Source organism: Onthophagus taurus, chromosome 1 (genome assembly GCF_036711975.1).
Source record: "Onthophagus taurus isolate NC chromosome 1, IU_Otau_3.0, whole genome shotgun sequence".
Lineage (NCBI taxonomy): Eukaryota > Metazoa > Arthropoda > Insecta > Coleoptera > Scarabaeidae > Onthophagus > Onthophagus taurus.
This window is the reverse complement of record NC_091966.1, coordinates 36,284,027-36,297,449: the sequence shown is the minus strand read 5'-3', so window position 1 is coordinate 36,297,449 and position 13,423 is coordinate 36,284,027. Positions and strand designations below refer to the sequence as shown.

Sequence of the window (13,423 nt, the reverse complement as noted above, 5' to 3'; positions counted from 1 at the left end):
ATGGCAAATTTTGTTTGGTGATTTTACTTGTATTTTCTTCTTGTGGATGAAGGTAGTGCTGATGACTTTAGGAAAATTGAACAATATGAAAACTGAACTGGAGGTGTACAAGAAATAATAAGAATTCTTGTATATGGAGAGCCATAGAGCCAGAATAATGGAAGGAGAGATGCGAAATAAATCTTTTCATCACAATATCGTTAACAATTGAATGCTTGCTTAAAGAAAATTACTGCATTTATATTTTGTAGACAAAACTTAGAAGAGCACTGGATTAGGCATAGGATTAGTTTAACATCTGTGTGATACATGTAGGTCAGTTGTGTTGATTATTGTAAGATTTATTATACGCTTTTTTAACAATGCGCCATTGCCAAACAATGTCATTCTGTACAAAAACTGTGTTAGAAACATATCTTAGCTAATACCCTATGACGATCAAGATTACTACAACCGACTATTGGTGTATTTATGCACGTGGCAAATGTTTGTTAATTATTATAAGTCTTTATAAATATTTGGTAGCGACCATAAGAAATAATAAAACTGAGATTCTTCTTACTAGCAAAACCTAAAGTTGAATCAATATTTGTGTTTGATCAGAAGTAGATATTTATGCCTTTTAATCCGAAAGAAATAAAAAGTGTTATCATGCTCTCACCCTTTCATCTTACTCTGAGATCTCTAAGAGTCGGAAAACAAACCAATGGCTGAGTTTTTTCTCTGGGGTTTTCTACTGATCCAATATGGTGTTAATTCAATAATGCTAACTAGAAAATATTTAGAAGCACTAATTAAAAATCTGATACGTGAACGATCTTTGTACTTTGCCAAAGACTTATTTAGTTAAAAATGCAGTAAACATAGTAATTTACTGTGTTTTACACGATTTTTATGTTACATATAATCATTTTTTATTTTCATGTATAATATATAATAAATATAGAAAATAAATAAACATTTCTACCTCTATTGACTTTTTTTTAATCTTTTCGTCATATTATTTGCTTATAATTCTTCTGATAAAAAACTGTACGTTTTATATTTGAAGCATATTTTTATCGGACTTAGATTTAAAATGGGCTTGTAACATAAAAATCAGATACGATGCAGATTTATTTCTTCACATTTGGGTTATAGATTTTAATATCCAAGTTAAATCTTTCCTTGTAACTCAAAACATAACGGAAACCAGAAAGAAATTCACCAACATCATGCTTGAACAATAAATAATTCGCGAACCTCTGTTACTTAGTTTCTCTCTATAAACTTGAATACAGTTATCATCGTTTTATTCAAATTTCGAGAAATAATTTACATAGCTAACTTTTATGTAACGTCTTACGCCATCTGTTGAAATCTATTACTATTAAAGTATCTTATTAACCCTATTAAATCATATTACATACTGATAGAAACGGATGCACAGATGACAATACTTCCATCAGAAAATGGAGCTCGCAATTTCGGCTGATAAAATAAGTCATCAATGATATGTTTGATAATTGTATTCTTGGTAGAGATGCAGCTCATACTTAGTCATCACCAAATAAATAACCATCATGTAATTGAATCATTAAAATTTTTAAACATTTATACGTGACTTTCATAATGAAGAGATGAGTTTCTCTGACATTCTTTAAGTTAACAATGCTATTTAAGATATCTAAATAACATCATAAGTAACGGAAGATCCCCAAAAAGCAACAAAGTCTCTGTAGGAGTTCGGTTCATACCTGGAAATTTGCAGGTAGATACACTTTCAAGTTTATAACTCACTGTGACTCACAACGTGGTTGAAAATTCTTAAGCCTACCTAAACATGAGTCTCTGTCGTAAAGAAAATATCTTGCAAGAACAAATGACTGGTACAACTTTATTTTTGTAGTATAAAGTTACCTTTGAAACGTAAGATACTACTTCCTGTTTAGTTCAAATTATATGTGATTTAGACATTATTGGGAACTTTACCGGAAAGCTTATATGGTTTCTATACAGTAATCCGGTTGCAACGTCTAACTGGAATATGTAATAACTTCAAGAATAAAGATGGGTTTAACAATGTTTTGAAAAATCCTCTTATTATTATTCTGTAATGGTATGCTATATATATTAATTATATTAAATTAAAAAATTGTAGAAAATTATAAAATAATAAACCTGAAAAATAACATTTTATAATAACTGTCTTACTTTGCTATTAAAAAAAGTTACAGCACCATAACACTCTTTTGCCAATAAAAAACTTTTTAATTTATAAGTCCAACTATTAAAATTAGCACTTCTCCTTAAATAAAATTGTGCAGGATAAGTTCTATATTCGTAATACTCGTAATCGTACACATTAAAGTAATATGGATTCATCGCACTAAAAAACTATAAACAACAAAAACCACATTGAAACATCCTTTTCTTTCTTTTTCTATCCAAATTTTCACTCTAAATAAAATTAGGAAATTAATCCCAAATTACTTTAGAATTGTAACCTTCTTGTAGCGGAACGAATCCGTCGACTTTTTCTTTCCGGGCAATTAGCGTTTGATTAGCGCAATTTTCGGGTTAAGCTCTAACCCGAATACTTAATTCGAATTTGAATCTCTGGAGAACGTTTCGAAAATGAGACCGAAACTAAACCGGCGCGGCGGTGAACGCGATGGCACTAAAGCGCGCCTCCGGTCCGAGAATATCTCCAACCCTCTGCGCCGCGACGGAAAGCGTCCAAGTGTGAAGCGAAAAAAAAAGTAGTAGTAGGTTGTAAGAGCAGTAAACGTAAAGAGTCGTCGTTGGTAGTAGCAGCGTGCGTCGGAGCTGCTGCATCGACCGCGTCGCACCAGTAGCAATGTTATTATAGGTCGCTGGGGTTTTCATACTGCAGCAAGTTCAACGAGGGGTGCACTAGGTCACAAGGGCTTTAACTTCCTGTCCCAAATTTACATACATTATGTTATTGTTCCATGAGCTTGATTCGAAATTTTTAAAATAAAAATTTTTATCTTGTAAAGGAATTACAAAATATTGAAAGAATTTCACTTTGTATTAAGAGTATTAAGTATGTAGAACTTCCTTTATGCGTCTATAAAATTCTATTTAACATTTCGAATGCCATATTGCAAGCTTCTTCAGATACAACTTCGAAAGTTGGTATTTCTAATAACAGCGGCCGTGAAAGCCTACGAATTTATATTTCTTCATGTAATTATGAAAAGCATTCGGATATAAAATTTCAATCAAATTACGTAATTGCAAGCTGTATTTTATTTGGTCACATTTCAAGTTGTGTATTACTTTCAATTGACAATGACCTAAGAAATCTCATTATCATGTACAATAAAATGCTTGTGAGATTGGTAATTTTAACGCTAGATATTTGTCTTGGGAATGACATATCAAAAATACCACAGATCCTATCTCCTCAGATCACTATTCTATTAAAACTAGAACATACACTTCACCAACTAAGACACAAAACTCAAAAATAAAGCTAACAAACTTATCCAAGTCAACCCCAACATAGTTTCAACAGCCATAGAGTCTGGAAAACGTGTCAACATTTTACTCAACACCATAACACTTAACATACTACACCTCAACTCCTACCTTAAGTCACTACAATGTGGATATAAACATTTAAATCTTAAGATATCCATAACCATGTCGGTCTTTTAACAGATGATGGTATCTCAATAATTAAAGATCGAAAGAAGTTTTCCTATACGTTTGACTATTGCAATGTTAAATCCAACTTCTAAAGCACACAACATATCACGAATAAGAAATTGATGCTATAAATAATACAGGCTGTTCCGTGACTTGACCGACAAACTTATACCATATATTCCGGGGGTCATTACAATCAAAAAATGGTATATAAAAATGATATCGAAGGAATTAAAAAAAATGATAGTTAGTCATGACGATTTAACGTTTGAAAAAATTAATGATTTTTGTACTGTCTTATTCTACCAGTATTCGTAGAATATCTCATACAACGGAATTCCTCAAATCAACGTATGGAGAATTCTGCACTATGATGGACTTTATCCCTATCATTTACAAAAAGTCCAGCATTTACTTCCTGAAGATTTCGAAAATCGAGTACGGTATTGCCAGTGGTTAGAAAATAATTTAGAACTTATTTCACACACACTTTTTACGAATAAGGCCCAGTTTACAAGGAACGGTATTAACAACACACGTAATTCTCACATCTGGACGGATCAAAACCCACACGAAAAATCGTTGTTAACCATTAATATCGTTTTTCCGTCAACGTGTGGTTAAATAATCATCTTATTGGGCCTCATTTTTTTGAAGGATGTCTTAGTTCACAAACTTACCTTACTTCTTTTTGGAAGACGAATTGTCGAATTACATGGAAGATATTCCTCTAGAAGCTCGTTGTGGCATGTGGTTCCAGCAAGAAGGTATTTTTTAATAAAAATTTTCCGAAAAGGTGGATAGGACGGGGTGGAACTGTACATTGGCCAGCTCGATCACCTAACTTGTCACCTCTAGATTTTTTCTTTGGGGTAGTCTCAAATCTCGTGTGTATAGTAGTAATCGTCAATCACGTGAAGAGTTGATTAACAAAATAGTTGAAGCTACTAATTCGCTAAAGAATGAATTGGCGGTAATTAACTGGCAACATTCTATGATATCAAGGATAGCTGTATGTTTAGAAAATGGCGGTTCTCATTTTGAACAGTTGCTGTAATTTTGTGTTAATTAGCTACCCATTCATAAATAAAGAAATGAATAAACTTTCTTTTATTCATACCATTTTCTTACCATTTTCTATACCATTTTTTGATCGTAATGACCCTCGGAATATATGGTATAAGTTTGTCGGTCGAGTCACGGAACACTCTGTATAAATAGCCAAGAACATAAATCTAAATGTTATGGTTATGGTTCTTTTGGCAAAGTACAGCTCTAACGAACGCTTGTGGAGAAAAGCTCTTTTATGGGAAAATATAAACCTTTCAAAATGAGCTCCACTGTCATGGTGGAAGAGACTATTTAGCAGAACTAACACGAGCAAAATTGATGTTTATATTTTGGACATCTTTACATTAAGAGACGCAATCTGCAGATGTAATCTTTTTGGAAATTTGTGCTCCTGATTCAAAATCACATCCTAAATCAAAATTAAAAGAAAATTTGTAAAGAAAGTAATTAATCATAAATAGATTAAATAAGTATGATGTCAAACTCTCATAGAAAAAGGTGAGGAGTCTCCTTGTCATTCCCAGTGCTGCAGTTAACGTTTTAAGTGGACTTGCCTTGTTATGAAGAATGTTTGATCTGATCCAAATCAGGACATAATGCTTAATATCATATTGTACTTATCTCAGCTGTAAGTCTCCTTAATAAGCAACTTCCATTGTTGTTGCATGTGCAATAAAGTGCACATAATAACACCCGATAAGCAATAATCATCATCAATTTTACAGTAATCTTGATTTTGATGGTATTTCAGTTTTCGAGCTGATCTGGCATATCACTATCCAACGCACTGCGATTTTAGTTCCGATAAATATACCCGGTACAAAAATTCATTGATTTCTATCATTCTCAAAATGAATTCGTCGCCATTCTGTTGCTACCCTTTTGAACTTCTGTAAATATACTAATCATTTCGCTGCAATTATCCATATGTACAGATCGTTCTTTAAAATCCGCTGCCCCTTATTTGCGATTGGCTGCTTAACACTGTTTATAACCATCTCGCAGAACGGTGGTCAGACAGCAGGATTGGACATTCCCTTTTAGGCTATTATAAACTCATCAAACAGAATGTTTTAATTCAATATATCTTTCCAAAAAAAAGTATTTTTAGTCCAATCTCCTCTGTTATACCTCTTCTCAGAGTATAAAATTCTGTTTATTATTCAATACCGCCGAAGTTAGTGGCCATAACGAAGAAACGTTCGAAATGTTAAGTATCGTAAAAAGCAATGTTAAATAAGTTTAATGCTGTTAGGTGAAATCAAGAACACTGCCAATAAAACCTGCATGATTTGGTTTAATGCAATGGATATTCTTTTGCAAAGAAAGTGATAAAGTTGAAAGGAGAATGACAACAATGAAGACTTAGAAGACAATGTTCAAGCCGAAATTGACATAGTAGACCAAAATTAAACTACGAGGAAAAGGATTTAATCCAGTAACATATATTATTAATCTGAAAGCCTTTATGCTCTTTCTTATCGATTCATTGTAGTAGAAGTTAATCAAAGTAACGGATAACGCTTCTTCTGTAAGTCTAACTGAGATAGAATTGAAAGATTTCGTTTGGTAATATAACGATTTTAAATTTATTATGCAATGTTTACGTTTTGATGTTCGTATCATCAGCAAAAGAGACACACAAATAAGATTACAGGCATTCACCAAATGTTGAAATAAACTGCCAGAAGTGTTATTCGTTGGAGAATGTAGGAGAAACTTGACCAATATTCTTAAGTATACTATTTATAAAATTTTGAAATATATTGGCGGATTGTAGTCTCAGGAAAATGCATAACGGCACTGGAAGAGCTGCTAGCAGTAACATTTTAGAATTTAGACAAAAACTCATAATTATCAAGACATAGACAAGCTGTAACACATGTACAACAAAGGGAAGACTTGTGAAGCATAATGAGAAAGCTGCAACAGAGCTGTTTGCCGATATATATAAAAAGCTTTTTCACTGAATGCATTATTCTTCCAAGTTCATCGCAGCAAGATTCTTTAGGACCTGTGGATAATATTTATTTTTAAATATTTTTTGACGACTTTGAAAAATATCTTATTCACGCGGAAAACATTTTTCTCACATTTCGAATCTTAAATTATTAAATGATTGATGTAGGTAGCTAAAGTGAAGTGCCATCAAGGTATCATAATGTTCCAACAATAATTACAATAAATATAAATGGAAAAGTTTTTGTTTGTAATCCAACTCCATAAGATGACAAGTAAATTTAAAGAATTGGGTTGGCTTTTCAAACTTTTAGTTAAGTCACGTGTTTTAATTTCTAATTTCACTCCAATCAAATCATAGTTTCAAGGATCTAGCGATGATAAATTACCAAATAATTTCATTAATTCTTAATTTCAAGAGGTTTTAATCTAAAATTCTAGAATTAATTAAGTTAAAACTGATTTTAAATTGATAAATTAAATTAGCTCAGAAGTACTCAAAAACACATACATAATTTTTAATTAGAAGCTGTTTAACCTATCACATTTACTCCCATTTCTCAACGCAAAATCAACAGTAGCACTCTTTTAAAACGCCCGATTTCAAAACTGGCTCAACAATACAAATCTTGTCTACGTTGGACTATATAAACACACTTCTGGGAAATACACATCGTTCTCGTAAACGTTCACATATCAAAACCGGTGTGTAATATGTCGTCATTATCCATAAATTTACGTCATCGTTCACAAAAATGTAATAAACCAATTCTTAAAAATTCCTTTTTTTATTTTCTTTTTACTCCGATAAATCTCGAGGGACATTACAAAGGCCGTATGACTAATTAACGTTCGGGGAAATTCGTGTCCTCTCTTTGTTCATATCTTCTTGAGTCAGATCAAGAGAGGTCTATGACCAAAAGGTGAAGTAACTCGATCTTTGGTTGTGTGACTTTGTCCAGGGTCCACCTACAGAAACTTGAGGTTGTGACTGTGGGCAAATACAGTACACAACGGAAGGTGTGTCTTCTGATTTATTTCCTTTCTATACTGTATTGAAACTGCAAACATTTCGATCGGGTATTAAAGCGTACCGAAGAAACCTTTCTCCACCTTTCTTCATTTAGTTTCTTTGTTTTCATAGTATTCACGATCCTAAGTGAAAATCAAAGAAATTTTCTTTTTTATTGGTTAAAAAGTTTCACTTGGGTTCGACTTGCGTGTATTTGAAATTATTTGTGCGTGTAATTCAGTAGAAATTAACTTTTTGAATAATCAGCCATTTTTTTCTCGATAAATTAAACCGGTTAATAGTGACGTCTATATTAATATTAGAACTTTATAGAACGTTTAAATGCTGTCGGGAACAACAAAAGGGTTTATCACAATAAAAAATTTCATCGTTACGATAACGATCTTTATTGGTATTAGGTTGTGTGAAATACCAATATGAAAACGAGATAATGAGAAATTCTAATAGTGTTTCCTACGTGTTTGTTTAACTTTATAAAAATTGAAGATATAAATAAACGGAAAAGATAATTATGTATCTTTACCACAAATTTAAAACCGTCATCTCTATTTTCGTTGGAGCGTATCACACATCCCGGATGAAGATACGTTAAAATACAAAAAGAACCTTGATAATTAACGCCGATTTTATTTCCTTCATTCCTCTTTTTGACTCAGCAGCATTGAATTTATTAAAAAAAAATAAACTTACGTCTTTGAGTTTTGGTCTGACTGCTAATTTGCTGTTAGAAGCCCTTGGACTGACGTCCGCGTAAGATCCAGATTTTCCCTCGCTCGATTTTATCGTTGAATAATCGTAAATGTCGTCGGTTCTGTAGAAATCCGCGGATAATGGTGGTAGAATATTCGAAGTAATTGTCCCGGTAGCTCCGCCGTTCAATGGTTTTGTACTGGACATGGTGCTCACGTTACTTTCGTAATGTTCGCCGCCCCCGTTAATGCCACCGCCCCCGTTGTTATCGTTAACAAACGTATAATTTTCGTATGCGCGAAAATCATCGTCTATTGTCGATACGCTGTTGTAATGGTCGATAGCTTTTTGTACGTGAGGGACTTTTGTTAGCAGTTTTGGTCTGTATTCTGGATACATTATTATTCTTTGATGACCCTGAAAATAATATATACAAACAATTAATTTGTGTCTTGTTTATTTATAGAAATTAAGAATGACTTTTATATCATATTTAAATCTTCTTCAATGACAAAATAGTTTATGGGTTAAACAAGATTCTTAAAAAGTATGGGTTAGATTATTTATAAGTGTATATCACAAATTTTTAAATTATCCATCCTATGTAACACGCTTCTTTCACGTAACATATTTGTTTTAAAAGTTAATAGTTTACCATAAACAATTAAGGAATGGTTTTTATATCAAATCAGGTTAAAAATTTCCTCCTCTTAGACGATTCAGGATTATTTATTAATACATGGCAATTAAAAAGTTATATTGATTCGAATAATAATCATAAAAGTTGATAAACACCCTGAAATAAAATATACAAACAATTAAATTGTCTTGTTTATACGCATTAAGAAATGAGTTTTATATCAAATTAAAGCTTAAAATACTCTTCTTTTGGACAGTTCAGGATTATTTATCAAGAAGTTAAACAAATTAACAAACCAAAAATTTTATATCACGTTTAAACACAAAAGTTTCCTCGAACATATTAAGGGCTTGCACCTGAGTAGTTGAAATAAACTAACAGGGAGAATGATTAAATTAATTACCATATACTATGGCAGAGCAATCCGCAGAATCAGTAAAAAAAAATGAAGGGTGCTGCGTTTTATTATTACATTAGAGCAAGCACACCACGAGAAATGTTTCCAGGACTCAGATAACACACAATTTTACAGCACTTTCAGGGATGGTTCTGACTATAATCAAGCCCAGTCTTTGTAATGATAATTTGTTGGAACGTTGTGTAGGCGGATTTACACAAAATAACAATGAAAGTATCAACCACGTCATCAGGAAACCAAAAGATCATCATGGCACCAACAGAATATCGGTGCATGTATATTCAATGAGGGAGTGAGGTGCATTGCAGTGCGCTGCCACAAAGGCAAAAGAATGAGGTTATCACACCAAAAAATAGATCTAAGGGAAACGTCAACATCTAAGAATGATTCGTCATTTCAGTGTAAAGTGTGAAATGATGCTCTGACATCATCTACATTCTGACTTGTTCCTTGCTTTTATGTCTTAAGCTTCTTTCTGGGGTTTCGGAATTTTAGTGTCACTGTTTCTGGATCGCTCTTTTTCCAAGATACTTGTTATTTAGTTAGATTTTTTTCTATATACAGGGTGATTTATTAGCTAGATATTCTGTCTTCCTTTTAGCTTCTCACAGGATTCATGAATTTTTAGTTTCTCTATTTGTGACCCCTTCTGTTTCCGTGCTAATTGCTTGTCTGATTCTGGGGTTTTCCTTATTCCTGTATATGGTTTGTTCTCTCATATTTTCAGAGTCTTTTCTGTTGACTCCGTTCATGCTTATTTCTTCTGTCTGGTATATTAGGTATAAATACTTAATCTGACCATTAAGTATTTATTTCGTTGTTGGTTTATTCCTTTCCTTTATTTGTAACGTCTTTCTGGCTCTTTCGCATTTACCTTCATTTAGTTTCTGTCTTTTTCTTTATTTAAATTGTGTGTTTTATATTTCTAGTGTTCCTTGCGTTTGCAGTTTGTTGTTGGCTTGTTTCTTTTTATCCTGTTTATAACGTTTTTCTTGCTTCTTCGCTGTCTACGTTTTCCTTGATTTTGTCTTATTCTTCAGAAGTTCTATACAAATCTTTTCTTTTCCTCTAAATGGTTCCTTGTTTCTAGTGTCATGCATTCTAACTTCGTTCGCAATTCTTCCTCTTTATCTGATATCCCTCCAGTTCCTAGTATATTTGCGTTTTTTACTTTGATTCTGGCTTCTTCCTGTTTCTTGTTCATCTTCATTTTGTGTCCTTCTGTCACTTTGTTTGATTTTTTCCCATATTTCTGGCATTTCTGGTACAAATCAGATTTTTTTCATTTTAGCTTCTATCTTTTTTTTTGCAAATTCTTTCTTTTTTGTACATATTTGGTTATTTCCTGTTATAAACAGATTCTTTCCTTTTCCTCTATTGGACTTCTTCTGGAATTAGTAAATGAAAATGGTAATCTGTACTTTTACTGGTTTTTTTATTTTTTAAATTCTTAGTCTAACATGTTTCGATATATTATCATCATCAGAGATGCTACAAAAGATGTTTTAATTGTGTTGTAAAAGTTAACATTCAATTCTAGTTAATGTGATTAACGTTAAACAATAAAACAAATTAAAAACTTCCAACTAAGGCGATGCATATTAATCACCATTTAACAAAATGGTTTCCGAAATTTGTTATTGAACAAGTTTACAAGAACATTCTTCTGGAATGTTTCTAGTGTGTCTTCCGGCTTCGTTATCATATCTTCATATTTATCTGATATCTGTCTAATTCCTAGTGTTATTACATATTTAGTTTGATTCTTGCTTTGTTTTCCTTCTTTCTTCTATAATTCTGGCTTCTTAAATGTGACAGCCTTCATTACTGTCTATATATACTTTGATTTCGTCTCTTTCTTTTTATTTGACTCATCTTTTCTCATCTTTCTACCTATTCTGGCATCATCTAGGTTCTGATTTATTCCCAGATTTCTTCTTATCACGATATATCTGGTTCTACGTAGTTCGTGTTTATCTCCAGATTTTCTTTTATGACTTCCTCTATGACTTCTTCTGGTATGTTTCCAGCACCTTTCCTTCTGGATATGTTCGCACACTATCTCTATTTCTAGTTTAATTTTCACGTTTATTATCTAGTCAAATACCAGTTTTATTCCAGCTTCTTTTACAATCATATCCTAATTACCTATTCAAAATAAGACCCAATTTTTTTCTTTATTTTATTCCCAAACCATCCAATACCAAAAAGTTTTTAATAGCAAAAGTTCATTCGACGTAGTCGCTTTTCCCATTAACTTTGGAACATTACCAAAGAAATTTACTGTTCCCATTTCTGTTTAACCTTACTTGTTACTACTGCAGTTCGTTCTTCGATATCCATAAAAACACTTTACAGTTTTACTCTTCGAGGCTTCAGATCAGTTAAGTGCACTAAATGATTACGTAAACACTTAAAAAAAAAGATCCCAAATGCGTTAGCATTGTGGCGCTAAAGATTTTTTTATTTATTAAAAAAAAATTAATTGAATATCAAAACGTTCCGACACCGGATACATTGTGTGATTAAGGTACATGCCTTATCTGTATATAACAGACATGACTCATCTATCTAAAAGATAATATAAATAATACTATGACTTCATACCTTCATACAAAGAGTTATTCGTGTATTAAAATCTCATAACATAAACTAAGTAAATTAGTTTATATTATTTCTCCATTTGTCCTATCTAATTATGTCAAAGTTTAACGTTCATTTTATAATTAATTTATTTTTAAAATTAATAAATAATTCTTCTAAAACGTAATAAACCTATTTATCTTTCGACCTTATCAATCTTTACACATATAAGTACTAAAATGGCTCTTAAAACACTATTTTAATAACGCACCATGTGGTCGGTGTGAGATTCCTGAACTCTTTTCAGATTCTTTTAAAAACATCTGTGTCTAAGTACGTGTATGAAAAGGAAAATCTCGAAAAAATTCTTTACATCAAAAGAGACCCGATTGTTAATACAGTTCAGGAATGTCCTTTGTATTCCGGAAACAATCGCGAGTGAGAACACTTTTCTCGTTTGAAAAATTGAAAACTGGACTGTTATTTCATTTTTATTTGTGTTCCTTTGTGTCGTGAAAATACAAATTCGATTCATTCTCGCAAAGTTATTGCAACAAACCGCAAAAAAGCAAAGAACGCATGATGGTGGGATGACAAGGTCAAGGAGTTGGGTTTTTTCTTCATTCATTTTAAAAAATTTGCATAGATAATGTAGTCGCGGGTATTGTTTTAAGTGATGTTTGGGATGGGATGAATATTCAAGACGTTGTGTACGCGAAGTCGTACACACACTTTAATTGCTTGTAATTTAAAATGATGAGGGTGGATTGGGTCAAGGAGGAAGCTGCTATAACTATGTAAGAAGATGGTTGAGAAATATTAATTAATCTTAATAATGTTGGATGTTAAGAAATTAAAATAAAAATATTAAATTCTTTTTCTTATTTTTTTGTTATTGTTGATTGACTCATTTATATTTATAAATAAACAAGTCGATGAATCATAATTTTTTTAACACCAACCTAAGTCATTAAACAAAGACTTTAACCCATTCACTTTCAATTTCATACTACTGTCGCATAAAATTTGCATTGTAAATATATTAATGTATTAATTTACGTAGGCTATGTCTAAAATTGTTGCAGAAATGTTATAAATAAAATATAAAAATGTTTGCTTTTCTTATCGAATTTAAAACATTTAACTAGATTATCACATCGGAGAATTAAGCCGATAATCAATTCAGATTGATAAAACGTATTCTTTAAAATCCTATTTAATTCATTTCAATAACCTATTAATTTAAAAAAATTAAAACTAAGATAACGTTCAAACTAGTTCAAATCTATATCTGAATTTAAAAATAAAAAAAGGGTCAAGGAGAATGATTATAAAGGGTTTTCTTTACAACATAAACGTGGCCTTTGGCGAC

At 31.9% G+C, this 13,423-nt stretch overlaps 1 protein-coding gene across 3 annotated transcripts in view; it reads right to left on the bottom strand.

The window, feature by feature from the left end:
• The window catches only part of LOC111421079 (bloated tubules), a 36,864-nt gene that overhangs the window by 16,771 nt on the left and 6,670 nt on the right, over positions 1–13,423 (bottom strand). For 2 of the 3 annotated variants that reach the window (XM_023054208.2, XM_023054209.2), the window contains exon 3: positions 8,411–8,827. In XM_023054208.2, the coding sequence (XP_022909976.2) occupies positions 8,411–8,827 (417 nt within the window). Of the gene's footprint in view, positions 1–2,193; positions 2,632–8,410; positions 8,828–13,423 lie in introns of those variants that run through there. The other variant, XM_023054210.2, reaches the window with a different exon arrangement.